General features: G+C 38.1%; 3 protein-coding genes across 3 annotated transcripts; 1 reads left to right on the top strand and 2 right to left on the bottom strand.

The window, feature by feature from the left end:
* Positions 1-74: 74 nt before the first annotated feature.
* Positions 75-2,413, bottom strand: LOC117632611 (transcription factor DIVARICATA-like). Its single transcript, XM_034366150.1, has 2 exons — positions 1,279-2,413; positions 75-871 (listed from the first exon to the last, which is right to left on the bottom strand). The coding sequence occupies exons 1-2, from the start codon at positions 1,701-1,703 to the stop codon at positions 376-378; spliced, it is 921 nt and encodes a 306-aa protein (XP_034222041.1). The 5' UTR covers positions 1,704-2,413; the 3' UTR covers positions 75-375.
* A 2,003-nt stretch (positions 2,414-4,416) lies between these two features.
* LOC117632377 (laccase-4-like) lies at positions 4,417-7,653 on the bottom strand. The gene is made up of 6 exons (XM_034365835.1): positions 7,470-7,653; positions 6,725-6,876; positions 6,349-6,593; positions 6,120-6,248; positions 5,113-6,045; positions 4,417-4,880 (listed from the first exon to the last, which is right to left on the bottom strand). The coding sequence occupies exons 1-6, from the start codon at positions 7,557-7,559 to the stop codon at positions 4,750-4,752; spliced, it is 1,680 nt and encodes a 559-aa protein (XP_034221726.1). The 5' UTR covers positions 7,560-7,653; the 3' UTR covers positions 4,417-4,749.
* Positions 7,654-15,026: 7,373 nt separating this feature from the next.
* On the top strand, positions 15,027-17,068 carry LOC117632128 (protein NRT1/ PTR FAMILY 8.1-like). The gene is made up of 4 exons (XM_034365539.1): positions 15,027-15,156; positions 15,243-15,460; positions 15,562-16,115; positions 16,237-17,068. Exons 1-4 carry the CDS (start codon positions 15,027-15,029, stop codon positions 17,066-17,068), a joined length of 1,734 nt encoding a protein of 577 aa, XP_034221430.1.
* The last annotated feature ends 807 nt before the right edge of the window (positions 17,069-17,875 follow it).

Genomic DNA, 17,875 nt, shown 5'->3' with positions numbered 1-17,875 from the left:
TTATTTGTATGTACCTTCAAGTCACTTTTTTGCAGAAAATTACTTGAAATAGAATATTTGTAAGACATGCAAACTCAATCTCAAAATTACTCTCTCATTTCTGACTATTCTCAAAATCCCCAAGCACACAACCAGAATCACAAGTGATAAAGCTCAAGCTTTCATGTAAATAAGCTTCCCTTCTTTCGGACTTTCAGAATTTGAATATTAAATCACAAGATGAACTAACTGATCTCTCTGTAGAGTCTAAAACTAGGGGACTAACTCAATGTCTTCATCATCAACTTTTTCACCACATAAAAACCTTGATGTAGCATGGAGGGAGAGCAATAAAGTCTGGCATTTTTATAGCTCTAGCACCCTCCATGCACAGGTTCACTGGTATCGCATCGATTGCATCTGAAAACGGGCATTGTAATGCCCCAATTGAGATCCATGAAGATTGCCACTGAGTAAATTTTGCTCCTCAAGCTTAGGTACATATGAAGAAATCCCACAAAATGGTCCCATGGTGCTCCCATTTACTGAATTGAAAACCATAGGCTGCCCCTCATTCGGCGATTTCCAGTCAAATTGTTGTTCACTCATGCCAGTCACCTTTTGATGCTGCTGTGACTGCACCACTGTGGAAGAATGGTCTGATGATGGAGGGCTTTTGCTGTCTGGTGAGGGAGGTTTGTTATCTTGGAGATTGACGGTTGTGATATCATGGATGCTGGATCTTCTCTTGTCCTTTCCTCCTGTAAGTTGCCTGATAAAGTATTTTTGAGCATGACTGGCTACCTGAGTAGGCGTCCTTGTGGTCACAAAATTGCGAGAGATGTTTCTCCAGTCACCTTTACCATACTTTTTAAGACCCATCAGAAACTGCCTGTGGTGCAATTATCAAAGAACACCACATCAAAAGCTGCAAGAAGACACTAGGACGCAAGCCAAAAACACTTTATAGTAAACCAATTATTAAACCAGTTATACTGTTCATCTGTATATTAAATTGTACGAACTATACCTAATTCACCAGATCTAGCAGACTTTAGCTCTCAAAACTATGCATAATAATTTCAGGTTCTCCACCTAACATTTCTCCAGCTAAAATTTCAACTTTACCATAGCCATGAACAGGTTCAATTCTAGGAAAAATTCATGTTCCAGACTTTTAAAGGGTTTCAAGAACTTGCTCTCAAAACATGTCTCTCCTCACTGACACTCACCATTGGCAGAGTAAATACAAGGACAAATGAGTAGTATATATGATATATTCAATAGGCATGTAAGTACCTGTGTTCTTCTTCTGTCCATGGCACCCCTTTCTTCCTTTCCTGATCAGCAGGCCGGGTCGAGGTGCCTCTCTTTCCACCAACACCGTAAAATTGTTTCAACCCATCAAAGCCTTGATTGTTAACCCACTCCAATGTGAAAGAGTTACTGGTGTAACCAGGGATTGGGATAAGCCCAGCTTCAATATCACTAACATCCTCTTCCAATTCCTTGTACTGTTTGATCACGTCGCCTACAGTCTTTCCAGGTATCCTGGCTGCCACCTTGAACCATCGATCAGGAGTATCCTTATCATAAAGAGCAAGAGCATTTTCAAATTGCTTGTTCTCTTCTGCAGTCCACTCGGTTCCATTGCTCTCTTGAAACAACCAATTTGAGTTCTCAAGATACGAGGTTGGAGACAGAATTCCAATTCCTCTGTACATGGTTTTTTATATAGTTGGTCAAACTGGGAAACTGAATCACATAGCAAGGAAGCCAAGGATAAGTAAAACAATGAGCCTGTTTGTCTCTCTCTCTCTCCTCTCTCTCTCTCTTTGAAAGCTCAAAGAGAGAGAAAACCCAGATAGGAAATGCAGAGAAGTGAAGGTCTTTATGACCAAAGAAGCATTAATCAAGGAGTAGCATTTGAAAAGGAATCTCAGTGGGGTTTTAACACAAGCACATGTTGAGGAATCTGAAAAAGGCCCAACCTTTCCAAAACCCAAGGGGGGAAATTCGATAAGCAATATGAAAATATTAGATCTTGGATTGTCAAAGATAAACCCTAGACCTCCACACCAGATTCAAAGGCACAGACAAAAAAAAAAGAAGAAGCAAACCCAGATCAAGTTTTCAGGAAAGCTTGGAGCTTGGAGAGTGAAATTTAAGTACGCAGAAGAAAACTTGAGAAGATTATAATGAAAACCCAAAAGGAGAACAAGACCCAAGTAAGGAAACTTGATAAAGGAGAGTGCTTTTGCAGAGGTGAGCTGAAGAAGAGAGTGGGAAATTTCTTTTCTTTCTTTAAATGTGGTTTTTAGGTTTGTAGGCTATAGGCAGTGAATAATAATACAGAGAGAGAGAAGGCTTTGATTGAGAGACGGGGGATCTATGGAACAGGAACAAGTAGAGGGAGGAGAGTGAAAAAGAGAGGTCAAAGTTGTAGAGTTGTGATTGGTTGGTATGGGCTTTGTGGGCGCAGAGCGTAGAGAGAGAAACAGAGAAACCCAACAACAACAATGTAGAGAGACTTTGAAATGGACAGCCTGTGATTCGCTGATTGGTGACAGAATGCGCATGTGGGCCTTTTCGTAATTTCGTATCAAATGACCAATCTTCTTTTTTTCGAAAATATCCCAGATAGATAGTATGATAGTATGACAAATTCAATTTGGTTACTAATGACAATCGCACCCCACACGAGTTCATGAAAAATTAATCATTAATTTAACCTTTGAAAGTCGTGAATAACTGTCGGTAAAGTGCACTCTTGCATATATAATTGTTTTCTGATATTATTATAAAAATATTTATTTTATGGTACATGTTAGGCGTCACATGTGTACTTGTCTTGGTCATTTTCATCTCCTAATTAATCTTAATCTTGATCTTAATCATGTAAGGATAAGTTCAAATTACAAGTAAAGTCAAATAGGGAACCAATAATGTATTGGAAATATTTGTTATTTTTTAATTATAAAAATACATAACCTATCCCTAGAAGTATGACCAATATTAAATCATCATAAAAACCAATCTATTAGGAACAATAAATGAAGAAATTGAAGTTTTTATTAATCATTTTATTTTTTTTAATAATGAGGCGATAGTATTTTATTGATAAGAAGAGGAGAAGTACAAAAACTGGGTTATGTCCTAAGGAATTAAGTGAACTTCTCTATACATAAAAGTTCAATCGTCGGATTAACTGAGCAGTCTACCCTCTCAACTACAATGGGAGTTATCTCTTACTAATACAAACTCAAATACAAATATGTCATTGAATATAAAGTGTATGTTTTCCTAATACACGGAACACATAAAGTAGAATAAAAAGGGATACAAGAAAGGTGGCCATAATAATTGATTGTTGCACTACTGACAAAGGAAAAACAAAAGTGAAAGTTACAAAAAAAGTTAAGATGATTTTTATACAAAAGGGTTAGCGCTAGAGGTTTACCCTTAGAAACACTTTGTATAGAACCTTCCCCAAATATCGCAAATAGAGCTAATTCTATGTAAACCTATCATTTAGTGCCCTAATTCTCTCTTTTTAAGGTTTGTTAGGATTTCCATGCTACAAAATACACCTGTCTAAGATTCAGTATTTTTGGATCAGAAAAATCTGTCATAAATTGTTTCATTATAGGAAAGGGAAAATTGTTTTATTAGTCCCTAAATTTAGACCCGATTTGCATTTGAGTACCTCAATTTTCAAAAAGGTTCCCATGGTCCCTTAACTTTAGTTTCGTTAGGACAAATCTTGATGTCAATTTTGTTAACTTTTTTGTTAAGTGCATGGGCAAAATGGTATTTTTGTATCAAAATTGATTAAAATATGAATAAAAAAATATTTAAAAAACTAAAAATTTAAAATTAAACTCTCTCTCTCTCTCCCCCTTTATCCCGATTTCCACTCCCCCCAAACTTTTTTGTTGTTGTTGGTTTTGTATTTGATTTTCTTTTATTACTATTTTGAAGATATGTTTTTCTTTTATTTTTCTTTTAAACTCTCTCTCTCTCTCCCCCTGCATTTAACAAAAAAAGCTAACAAAATTGACGGCGGGACCATTTGTCCAAACGAAACTAAAGTTAAAGGACCAAGAGAACCATTTTGAAATTTGAGGTACTCAAATATAAATCGGATCAAAATTCAGGGACTAATAAAATGATTTCCCCTTATAGGAATATAATGCCGTTGGAAGAGCCCATGACATAAAGTCATATCTTGTGCTAAAGAGCCTCCACCAACTTCAACGGCCCATGTCATTTACTCATAAGTTTGTGGTTTCTCTATAAATGAAGAAGAGGAGCTGCACAAGCGATTGGGATTTTGAACCTCTGTTCATATGAGTGGAGGTGGAAGAGTTCAACCAACTGAGGTATACCCTATTAGCAGGATATGATGTTTTTCAATGTCAAATATGCAAATAGAGGTCACAAGAAAAAGAAATTTAAAATTCCATTTCACAACTTTATAATAGATAAACAAAGACTCGCACATCCAAGATCCAATACATATATTAATTCTTGAAAAAAAAAATGGTATTCTTCACTTCAACAACCAAAAATTAACTCAAACTTTGCTCGAGCAAATTTTTTCAGTCACTCAAGAAATAAGTTTGAATCTAGAAATATATATAATTTTGTTTGTTTATTCATCCGCTCTTTCTTCTTCTTCTTCTTCTTGATCATGTGCCTTTGAGTCCGCACGTCTCCTTTTTTGTTAGTTCTCTCTACTTGCAAGACTAGAGGCCCCTTTTGGCTACATTAACATTTTGGGAGATCGCTTGGAGGTGGTAGAATTGATTCATTCGGTCCTTTCCCATTGTCCACCAGGAATGCCATCTTAAGCCCCCATGTCGTGTGCACTTCAAGATGGCAATGCAAGAACCACACCCCTGAAAATTGCAAACAAATTTGGGAAAACAAAAGGTTATAAGTGAATTAAACTAGCACCAAATCTCAATTACCTATAATGATAAAGGAATTTTTATATCAATCTGTACTATGTGATGTTCCTCTCATAATATGTACATAGGTTCCATCACATAATAGTGGATCTCACGTACATGTTATGAGAAACAATAAATATGACAGGCTCATATAATAGATGATTTTTACATATTTTACCTGGATTATCTGCTTGAAATCGGATAGCTGCCCATCCGCCGGATGGCACTCCAACTGTGTTCCTTTCAACAGGATCAACAAGATTAAACTTCTTAGGATCCTTCTTGGGATTGTAATTCCCCACTCCCCTCCCCACAGCATAGAAATTGAATCCATGTAAATGGACAGGGTGGTTCTCAGGGGATATAGTCCCAGTGTCTTGCAAAACAAGTTGAACAGTCGAGTTATAAGCCAGCCTATAAAGCTTTGTCCCATTTGTGGTTGCCATGCTCGCATTTGCAGATGGACCTCCAGAAAAGTTGAAGGTATTTGGCGGGTTGCCGGGAAAATCGGTGGTAAAAACCCCACTGATGTTGAAAACATGAGCTTGAAGAAGAGCAGTTGTTGGCATAACAAATGTGACATTGTTGACACTTGCCACAACTCTGCTCCCATTACCTGCTTTGCAAGTAGGGCACGGGTTGATCCCGAGCCCAACTGTGAACAAGAGGTTGTGGTCAATTTTCAATGGGACTTTGGCTGGAAATTTCTTGGAATTTAAGCTTTTGAGGGAGTTGATAAAATTGTTAGCAACTTGGGTTGCGTTTTGGGGAGGTGGGTTGGTGAGAGTTGTGGGTGTGGATGCAAGTGTGCCTGAATAATGCAGAGTTGCAGTGGCAGTGAGGTTGTCGACAGCAATGGGAGAGTCCATGAATGGTGAGGCTGCAACCAAGTACTTGCCTGAGTTTTGATTCGCTGTGATGAGGGCATTGGTGGTTTGCCCTGGGGCAATCACAATGGTGTCTGTTTTGAATGGTTTCACATAGGTAGCATCTACTTCCACTATGGTCAATTTGTGTCCTGCAATTTTGAAGAAGAGCTCCTCATTGAGCGCAGCATTGATGATACGTAGCAGGTAGGTCTTGCCGTTTTCCACAGGCAATGTAAAGCCGCCTGCATTAGGATATGTTAGAAATGTTCTCTCGTCAGACAGCCTGGTATGTTATTTTTCATTCATATGTGCATACCTTGGGAAGAACAATTTGCAACGGAGCCTGGATGGCCGTTAATGGTGTGAGCATCCGAGACATTTGGTGCTACACCAGAACTGAGAGCTTGATTGATCACTGCTTCAGTATCTGATTTCCACCATTCAGCTGCAATGTGCATATTGTTTAATTAATTTCTATAAAATCAAACATTTACCTGCAATTGTGTTGTTATTAGAAGAAAAAAAACAGAGAGATTAAGTCTCACCTAATATGACATTTACTTCCTTGTGGGGTGCTGGGAATGGATAAGGCACACCACGCTTGGGCAAAATTACAAGGGCACCATGGACTGTGGCCCTTAGCCAGAGAATATGCGCATGCCAAAGAAGTGTGCCTCTTTGCCCTGTGATGGTGAAGTTGTACACATAGCTTTGGCCTGGGGGAATTGGGCACTGTGTGATGTATGCTGGACCATCTGCCCAACCAGTTTGCAGTTGCCGGACACCATGCCTGCCGGACCAAAATTTAATTTGGTAATTGAGATTATTTATTATTATTATGTACATTGAATTTAATGTGAATTATAGATTGATGATTAGTCATGTAGCGGTATATAATTAAATTGGTTTCTAAATTCTCACCAGTGAATGGAAACATTATACTTGACATGGTTGGTAACTTTGACGAGCACTGTGTCGTCTTCCCTGGCATAGAGGGTTGGCCCCGGGAACCGACCATTAATGGTTACGATCGGCTTGGTGGAGCATAGTCTGGTAGTATTTTTCAAGACCACCTAAGCACGTCACCAAAAGGGACAAAGGGGCAAAACCAAAGTTAAAAATTACTCTTGTTAGACTTAGGACTCACTGAGCATGTTAATCAATTATAAAATGTGCATGTTGTAATGTTGTTGTGAGAAATTAGCAATGCAATGTCATTTGGCAGCAAAATGATCGAAGGTGTAACTTTTAGGTTTTGAGGTTGTACCATCCATGTACTTTTCATTTTAAAATTGGATATACCTCCCTGTCAGTTATCTTTTGGTATAAGAAATCCATGTCTGACTCTGAGATATGATTTAATTATCTACAAACTACAAAGACCAGTTTGATCAAATTCAGTATCAGAGAAGTTCTTGATTAAGTTGAATCAATTCGATTAATCATCTCTTGCCATGTCTTGGACAGCCTTTGGTTTTTGCCAACTTTGAATGTCACAAGGGCCATAACAAAAACTATACAGCGAGAACAAAAACTATACAGCAAGAACAAAAACTATACAGCAAGAACAAAAACTATACAGCAAGAACAATGTAACAAAAACCAAATAGCAAGAACAATGCAACAAAAAATTATGTAGCAAGTACAATGTGGTTAAAGTACTTACATTAAACTTGTAGTGTCGGATTCTGCTCTCAACCAAACCCGGAAGAAGGCACGCCAGAAAAAGCACGAGAAATCGAACCCACGACTCCATTTATCACTGCTCTCTCCCTCTCTCTCTCTCTCTCCCTCTCTCTCTCTCTCTCTGCAATAGTAACACTACTGAAAGATCTCTCTGTTCTTAATTGTTTGTCTTGGTATTGTTGTTGTTCATGGTCATGACTGGCCAGCGTAAACTTATAAAGGGTGACGAGAGGCATTGCTGCCATGTCGTTTTTCCTTGGTAGGTGGACGATGGAACTCTTTAAAAACAAGATTTCTTAAGCTAACCGAGGTTTTTCCCTGTGTTATCTTACATGTCACATAAAGTTTTTCAATTGACCACGCCAGCTGATATTTCTTGGCAATTTCTGGTTAATGCGGATTATAATAATAAGCTCATTAAATGAAATTTTATCTCATAATTAACCTTTTTGTTTATGGAGTTTGTTTGTTTGAGACAAGTTAATTATGTCCCCCTGACTTAGTGCATAATTAATAGGATGTTTATCTACTGCCTACAGAGGCTTTTGGGTCAACCTAGCAGCTGGTAGGCCATGACCTACTTATATTATTTAGATTTGTTTCAGTTCACCCTAGTCATAATTTCAACAACATACGGAAGCAAAGTGGTTCATGTCAAAAATTTTATAAGTTTGATGACATATTCATATATGAAGCTAGCTTGAATAATGTATTACCAGAATTGGTTTTTTATACTCTGTAAGTTCAAAATCTGCAGTGCTTCTAGAAGTGCCAATTGAGTATACGTATTTCTTCTTACTTACATCCGAAGTTTACTTATTTTTAACACAAAATATATTAAATGCGTACGTAATTTCGTATACGATGAAGTAGCGGAAAGCCAAAATACATGTACTGCATGGTTGGTTGAGAAATACGTATAGAGGGAAGTGTTAAATACATACGTACTGTCTACATGGGATGCTTAGACCACAAACAAATTAGTTAATGGTTGAGAAATGGCTTTCAGGTCATATATCAGATGGAAGCACCAACAGCGTGGAAATCATGGTTTGTTTGAAAGCCAAGACAAATTAAGTAAACATAAGTAAACAAACGGTGGGTAAACTCAGTGAGTCTTCATCCACTTCTCTCTTCTCTGTTTGTTTGTTTCTTCATCAATTGCAACGTCCTCTTCTTCTTCTTTCTTTTCTCCAACTTTAACACCACACTCTCCCTCGTATATATACACATTTGAGTACAGTATTATGCGTATATGACAAATTAAAAGTAGATGTGTGGTTATGATGGTCAATTTGGTAGGAAGTTAATCTTCATAATGCGTAGGCACTTATGCTTGATGCAATAGTATTGATACATATTATTGTATACGGTCAAAATCCATTAACTTGAAGATCGAATTGTTATAGTACATAGACGACCATCAAAGAAACGACTGAGAATGTCAAAGTACGTAGAAATCGACTACAAACTACCCTAAGTTAACGAGAAAAACATTTTTCTTTGACATTAAAAAAAAAGGAGGAAAACGTTGTTAGTCTTCATTGTTTATTATCAGTGTCTTCTAGATACGATGTTTGAATTTTTCTCTTTCATGAGCCCTATACAAGAAGCTAATAAAATAAAAAGGTGCCAACTTTTTTGCTTGGTAATGAGTGCTATAGGAGTGATATTAATTGTTGAGTAACATTAATTTAATCAACGCCATTAAGTATTAGGTAGTATGAATTGATATCTAATCTCATAATTAATTACGGAACATCTAGAACAAGTAAGGACGACAATGAACGTATCTTTCATTGAAAACACGACTTCATCTGAATATGTTGAAGCAAAATTTTCATAGTTGGAAACTTCTGAGGTCAGGAAGCTGTAATGTTGGGCCAGAAAGCCTAGGCAAATCTTTAAACCAAAGACGGCCCAACCAAATGCTAACTCACTAGCATCAAGATCAAGGTTCCATCACGAACATATTGGGTTGAGCCTTCTGCATTTAAGTTAATCAATTTGCCCTGAATGCAATCCCATCCATGCCCTAAACAAGTTTTAGGCTTGAGATGGTGTGGCATGGGTAAATCTTAGGTGTAACTGGTCACATTACTAGTCACATAATGAGAGAGATACACACAATTATATACAACTAGTAGGTGTTTGTATCTCACGCCACATTATTAGCAGGGGCAACTTTGAGATTTTAGGTGCCCTATGCACAATAGAAATGAGGCCTCCTAAAACAAAAATTTTGGACGAAAATACAACCAAAAAATCCACATATATTGATAGCAAATTTAGAACTAAAAACTCATCACCATATAATTTTTCAATATTATAAAGGATTATCAAACAAATAATTCAGTGGGAACATAAACCCAAAATTCTATGATTCATTAATTCACTTAGTACTTTTTCGTATTCTCCAAAATAGATTTGCCCAAAGTGTAGATTGGATTTGAGTTAGCCACATTCGCTCAACTCCATGACTTTTCATAACACAACTGAGAAACCAACAATAGAAATAGAAAAGCATAAGCAGAGGCTAGAAGCTACATCCAAAGCCGTCAACACCTAATGCAAAACAAATAGCACCATAAATACAAAATAAAGAAACATACTGAAAACTCCTAGCCCAACCCCATGACTACTCCTAGTTTTTGTCAAAGCTTGGACAAAAACTGTGGAGTGAAAAAAACACCTTGCACCTTATCAACGTTTCTTCTAGATTGTGGGTAAGGCTTCTTCTTTCTTTTTTTGTTTTGTCCTGGTCCCAAACGTTTTGGGACAAGGAATTAGAATTTTTTTTAGCCATGTGCGCTGTAAACGCAGTAGCTACGCATTAAATATATATATATATATATAAAGCCTCTTTGAGGCATTAGACTTAACTCCTTGTGAAGAAATGTCTATAATGAGTAGGAGATTCGTGAAAAAAATAAATAAAAATGAAAGTATGGAAAATGTAATTTTGCTCCTAATAAGCTTATTGGTAAATGCCCATTAGCTCTAGAAGAGGCAATATCGTCTCTCTTGTTAATGTTTCTTTATCGTCTCTCTTGTTAATGTTTCTTTATCATCTCTCTTATGAAATTTTTTTTTTAATGTACAGTCAAAAGCATACAAAAATAGTGGGAAAAAAAAAAGTATGACATCATATATGAGAATCATGCATAGGAAGATGAGATTTGTTATGTGATTTGGTATTTATATCACACACTCAAAAGTCTCACACAATACACCATTTAATGGAATACCTCAAAATCAGTAAGTTTTTGAATATCACAATACTTTTTCTTATCTTTTAAAAGGAGTGCTGCTAAACGAACCCTAAAATTAACTGAGTACACCCTACTACCAAACTATTTATTGAATTACTAATTTACCCTAATATAAAATGGCCAAAAAGGATATATTGAATTGTGAAACAAATAAAATTTTAATAAGTACACTTTACTCACTATATTCAACCCTTATCAGACGTATAAAAGTCTTCATATTGCTTGGTGCTCACGAATAATGCAGCGAGTACTAGTTTAGGATTGGTATTACGAAATTAAAGATTTTGATGAAACCCAAAATCTGAAAAGAGGGCACAAATTCATGTAAAAAGAGAAACCTGGTTTAGGATTGGTATTAGAGTGTTGTACTAGGGCTATTTTTGATAGTTAAATTGTAATAACCCAAAACAAAATATCAAGAAAATAATAAAATATCTAAAAAGTAGGAGTAATATCTTCCAGCAAAAAGACAATTTTACCCTCGCATTATTTAATTAGGAAAAAGTTGACTTTTTGATCGAGAAAAAATTTGGCAATTCCGCTTGGGCCGTTGCGTAGAGCACAGCGAAACGAGTCCGTAGACACGGAGTAGACTCGAATCGGAGTTGTAACGAAGAAAATACGATCAAAATACCGCGAAGGGCAACATGATAATTTGGTCAAAAAGTCAGATTTTGATCTCTTCCTCTCTTATCTCTCCTCATTTCTCTCTCCTCCCGATTCGCCCCAGCCCGCGACCTCTCTCTCTTCCCGACGTCGCCACGGCCGCCACACCTGGAGCCGATCTCCGAGACCAGTGCCAAACGAACCGCCACTCACCCGCCGTCATTCCCCTTGCCGTCGCCGCCGTTGCCGTTGCCGGAGCTCGCCGGAGCTCGCCGGAAATCGCCATTTTTGCCGATTTTCCAGTTTGAACTTTGAGCTCCTCTTTCTCCCTCAATTCTCCACCAAATCGATCGAGTAAGGTATGGTTTCTCAGCTATTTTTCGTGTTCTAACTGATGGATGTATGGGTTTCGATCGATTTTGGCTTTAGAACGTTCGATTTTCAACTTGAAAATTGGCCAAAACTTCGGCCGCCTTGATCGGCCATTTCCGGCCACTTTTTGAGGTATGTCCAAGAACAAAAGTGACTCCAAATGGGGTGTTTTACCTAGGATAGGACTTTGGAGTCTTGGTTCCAAGATTTTCCGGCAACCCAAAATCGCTTTGGACACCCAAATCTGCCCGCGCGTGTGGCGGCCCTTGGGCAAGGGTGGTGAAGTAATTCTATGTATTTTTTCGATCCTCGTGTCGTCACGAGCGCGTAGGATTTCGCGAATCTCGATTCGGAGTCCGTTTGAGCCCCGAACGAATTTTCCATATTTCGCGATCCTTGGGTGCAGTGTCGTCAAATCATTGGATCGCACTCAATTTTGGATATGTCGTACTATATGATTCCAGGATCGTGTAGGATTCGACGGATTGCAAATCGGAGTCCCGGATACTCCGAAATCGCGAACCCTGGGGCTAGGGTTTGGATTTTAAGCGATAACACGATTTTGGCCAATCCGACGGTCCGTTTCAAACCCAATTCGCGGAACATGATTCCTTCTCTATGAGGAACCTTTAGAGAAGCCTAGATTGGCCATCTGAGACCGTGGAACCACGGGGTCCCGGATCGGCCGGCCTGGTGGTTTATCGCTTAGCTAAGCGTCAGGTCTTCCACGATCGTTTTAACTGTTTGAAAGGCTAATATGGGCATAGGAGTAACTTGAAACGAGTGCACGTATTTCTAGGAGCCGGGGGCAGGGTGTTTAATTTAAATTCTTTTTATTCAGCAGATTATTAATTTAATATTCATGGTTAATCAGGCACCAGAGGTCCGATCGACCCACAGGAGGGACCTTCGAAGGGTCCAGCTAGCTCGGACCAGCTGTGAGTGGACTTTCTTTCATAAAGGCTTTTATATAAATAAGTTATATAGATGATTTCTATAAATAAGATTTCATAAGTGATTTTATATTAATTTTATACAAATAAGTTTTTATAAATGAGTTTATCTAAATAAATTTCAGTATCTGATCTTGAATAAGTGTTATTACATATTTTTCGAGTATGAAATGTAGTGTAAAACATCTTTATCTTTATATTATTCAGTTGAGTAGTAGACTTGAGATTTGTGATACAGAAATGGCAGCTTACCTCAGATTTACCAGATTACAGAGACTTATCAGGTTTTACTAGAATAGTTGTTTAGAACCACCGTGTACCCGCCTTTTTATTTGGTGATTACCCTCAGACGGACCGATGTCTACGGACATCCAGTCTGTTTACAGTTCAGTCAGTGCACTTGACTTTGCCTCACGAGTTTCGGGGACGCTCGGACCGTGAGTGCCAGGATTTGCGGCTCGGCAGACTTGGTGTCCCGAGACCTGCCAGGATTGCGGCTCGGCTGACTCTGTGTCCCCGAGACCTGCCAGGATTGCGGATCAGGCTGACTACGGTCCCCTGTATCTTGCCAGAGCGGCTCGAGTCGACTTGGTGTCATCGAGACCTGCCGGCGGATCAGGCTGATCATAGTCCCCTGATTTCGCCAGTTTGCGGCTCGGGTAGACTGCGTGACGCCCGAGACCTGCCAGGGGAATTGACGGATATGACAGGGGTACAAATAGGTGGTAGTTTCAAAGGATTTTGAGCTTTCTTTTATCCAATTATGACTTTCAGTTATTTTATACCAGTTTCTTTGATATTCGCGCATTTATATCTTTATATATTTGTTCAGTTATACGAGTATATTCATCAGTATGTTTTTACATGCTTATTTGAATACCTTGTATTGAAATATAGACAAACCATCGATTTATATCCTTACTTATTTTTAAATGGGGGTATTATGGTTATAAATTGTTTTCAAGAACATTATTTTTTGTCCACTCACATTTTCAACCTGTTTTTCGCCCCCAGGCCATAGAAGTGCGCAGGATCCACCACCGGGCCATTCCTAGCTTCCGCGCCACCAAATCAAGTAGAGTTTTGTGGAAAAATCCTTGAAACCCTGTAAACTTTAGAAAATGCTCTGATATCTCGTTTTAGTGGAAAACTGGAGCTGGTGAATACTTGGTTATTCTATTCTGGCAGTTGGTGTGGATTATATCGATTGTTTGACAGGTGGAAAAATTTGGGTTTGGTCAAAATACAGGGGAGACTCTGCCGAATTTTCGGCAGAAGTCCAAGGGAAGTTTTCATAGTAACTGTAACAGGAAGGGTAAAATGGTCATCTGTGCCCGACAGTTGCCAGATGTCGGACACACAAAGGGCTTGGTTCGAATTCCAAAGTGGAATTGGGATCGGGTCCTGTCATAAATAAGGTGTACTTAGTTAATTTTACATTTTGATTAAAATATTAGGGTTAACTTAGATTATATGGTGTATTCAGTTAATTTTAAGGTTCGTTTAGCATCACTCTTTAAAACTCTTAATTGAATATCACCGGACTTGTATTGATTATTTAAAAATCCTAATTGAATACCACCATATTTTAATTGATTACTTAAAAATCCTAATTAAATACCTCTGTACTTTTGAGCTTTAAAACAATCCATTAAAATCACAATTGAATACAACCCCCAAATTACTAATTATCATCAATTATGATTGAGATAGAGGGAGAAAAAAGTTGAAGAGATTTAGAGAGTAAGACTATAAGAAATTATTCGGATTGGAAGAGAGAGAGAGACAGAGAATTGAAATTTCAGTAAAATTCAATGGCCAAAAAAGTATTTAATCTTTAAGTTAAAACAAGTATTTATATAATAATATAATGTTGGGGGCCCCATGCAATCGTTCATGTTGCACATACCACATGCGACCTCTATTACTAATTACCTGATGAGAGAGACATACATTATGCAACTTGTGGTAATTCTGTCAAGTTGTATGCCTCAAAAAGTGTGCCAGGAAAACTGAACTTGAATGTGCCTACCATTTAATGAAACGCTGCTGCTGCCGATAGGGTCATCTTAATTTGAATACATTTAGCAGTCCAATTTCCGATCATACCTAAATGTCACCTCCACAGCTGAAAACGACACAAGTGCACTACATTTATAGGTTACATTCTTTTCAAGGGTCCGTTTGAATTGCGTGCCATATGTCGTCAATATGCAGTGCACCATGAATTCATATAAAACTGCTTGTTGTAGAGCATATAGAAGAACTCCCTTGAGCTCAAGCTTTCTCTCACTAAAATAAAAGTGAGGCACACAAGAGAGAGAAAAACTTCATATGAGTGAGATAGAAAGATTATTAATGGAAGAAGAAGACATTCATACCAAGGATGGAACAACAGATTACCAAAACAGGCCTGCAATCAAGAAGAACACAGGAACATGGAAAGCTTGCCCTTATATTCTAGGTAATTAAACCCCCTTAATTAATATTTTTGTTTGAATTATGAGAATAACAAATGCTTAATTACAATCTTTGGCTTTTGATGAACAGGAAATGAATGCTGTGAAAGATTGGCTTACTATGGGATCAACACAAATCTGGTTAATTACCTCAAGTTTCAACTGAACCAGAGGAATGTGGTTGCTGTCAATAATGTCACAAATTGGTCAGGCACTTGCTATGTGACCCCATTGCTTGGAGCATTTCTAGCTGTTGCATACTTAGGAAGATACTGGACAATTGCTGCCTTCTCCATCATCTATGTTTTTGTAAGTCAATTTCTCTGTCAAAACTATATACTAAAATTCTTGTTGGTCCATAAATAAAAAATCCATTTTCCATATGATCAAAAATCCATAATTTGTTGCAGGGAATGACATTGTTGACCTTATCTGCATCACTTCAAGGACTAAAACCTCCCTGTGACACAAACAATGTGTGTCATCCAACAGGGTTACAAGCAGGGGTGTTTTTTATGGGGCTTTACCTCACAGCACTTGGAACTGGAGGCATAAAGCCTTGTGTCTCATCATTTGGGGCAGACCAATTTGATGACTCTGATGAGGCTGAGAAAAAGAACAAGGGATCCTTCTTCAACTGGTTCTATTTCTCAATCAACATTGGTGCCCTTGTGGCTTCCTCTGTGCTTGTGTGGATACAAACAAACGTTGGATGGAGTTGGGGCTTTGGCATCCCAGCTGTGGCCATGGCACTTGCTGTTGTGAGCTTCTTTTCGGGTACCCGGTTGTATCGAAACCAGAGGCCTGGTGGGAGTCCCCTGACTCGCATTTGTCAAGTGTTTGTTGCATCCTTCAGGAAATTCAGAGTCAAAGTTCCTGGTGACAAGTCTCTGTTGTATGAAACTGCTGATGAGGAATCTGTAGTCAAAGGAAGCCGAAAGCTTGATCATACAAAAGAGTTAAGGTAAATTGTAAGTTTGTAACAAAGAATCATGACTTTGTTACTTTTGAAAGCTAACTTTCCACGTAATAAAACAATAGAAAATGTTCTCTTATCAAACTTACATTGCTAATAACTTTTGTAGTTTCTTGGATAAGGCCGCGGTCGAGACTCTATCAGATAAAATCAAAGGCTTAGTGATGGCATGGAGACTCTGCACTGTGACCCAAGTTGAGGAGCTCAAGTCCCTTGTAAGGTTGCTTCCCATATGGGCAACTGGCATAATCTTCTCAGCAGTCTACAGTCAAATGGGGACATTGTTTGTGCTCCAAGGCAACACAATGGACCTCCACGTCACCAAATCCTTTGAAATCCCATCTGCCTCACTCTCCCTCTTTGACACAATCAGTGTCATCTTCTGGGTTCCTGTTTATGACCGTTTGATAGTTCCATTTGTGAGAAAATTCACAAAAAGAAACAATGGCTTCACCCAACTCCAGAGAATAGCAATTGGGCTTGTAATCTCCATTTTTGCCATGTTGGCTGCAGGGACTTTGGAGCTTGTGAGACTAAATGAAGTGAGAAAGCACAATTATTATGACCTCAAGCACATGCCCATGTCCATTTTTTGGCAGGTTCCACAGTATTTTATCATTGGGTGTGCTGAAGTTTTCACCTTCATTGGGCAATTGGAGTTTTTTTATGAGCAGGCTCCTGATGCCATGAGGAGCTTGTGCTCTGCTCTTTCTCTCACAACTGCTGCTTTGGGCAGCTATTTGAGCACCATGCTTGTCAATATTGTGACTGATGTGAGCACCAGAGATGGCAAGGCTGGCTGGATACCAGATAACTTGAATTATGGTCACCTTCACTACTTTTTCTGGCTTTTGGCTTGCTTGAGTGTGATGAATTTATTGTTCTATCTTTTGGTTGCTAGATGGTACACTTACAAGAGGGCAGTGGTGCCCAATCATTGAGCTGTTTATCTAACAAGGATCCATTTTGATAGTGATCTTCCATTTTTCTTATAAAGTACCATTGAGTTTTTCTAATTATTTCATTTTTCTTATAAAGTACCATTGAGTTTTTCTAATTATTTCATTTTTCTTATGGTACCACTGTCATTATGCTACATGATGTTACCGTCAAACATTGCGTTGCACGTCTTCGATTTAAGAAAATTTTTGAATAAAGGAAAGCTGTAGAGGGCATGTGTCTTTCACCAGCATGCTTTCACATGACTAGAAAATCTTTACCGTTCGATTTCAATTAGAGTAGGATTGTGCTGTCAAGTGGATTTCTTTGTTTCCACTTTTGCTAAGAAAATGAGATTTTCAATATATAATAGTTCCAGTAAAGAGTCCAGGTACAAGGTTAACCTAAAATGTCAACAATTTTAAGATTTATTTATGCTAAACTTCTGGGATTACAAATTAAATTCAGGTATTTTTTATGTTAGGCCCATTAAATTCTCTAATTATTTTTTTCAGAAATTGCCTTTTAAAAATTAAAATGTATCACCTATGTTCATATATTTATTGGTTTAGAAATATCAAAATCCCACATAAGGTGCAATAAATAAAGATTGCCTTTTTAAGATGAGACTTGCACGAATCTGTAGAAAAGCTGTGACGTAGGTATACCACAAAGCATGAAATAATTACACAATGTCATTGTCAAATTTTCCCAGACTAGAAAAAAATTTCCAATGAATCACATCAATCTATTTCCGTACCACAAGGACTCATAATCACATATGGAAAGTTAGCTGTTCACAACCACAA

This window comes from Prunus dulcis, chromosome 6 (assembly GCF_902201215.1).
Source record: "Prunus dulcis chromosome 6, ALMONDv2, whole genome shotgun sequence".
Classification (NCBI taxonomy): Eukaryota; Viridiplantae; Streptophyta; class Magnoliopsida; order Rosales; family Rosaceae; genus Prunus; species Prunus dulcis.
Note: the sequence above shows the minus strand (reverse complement) of the source record. Positions and strands in the feature narration are given on the sequence as shown.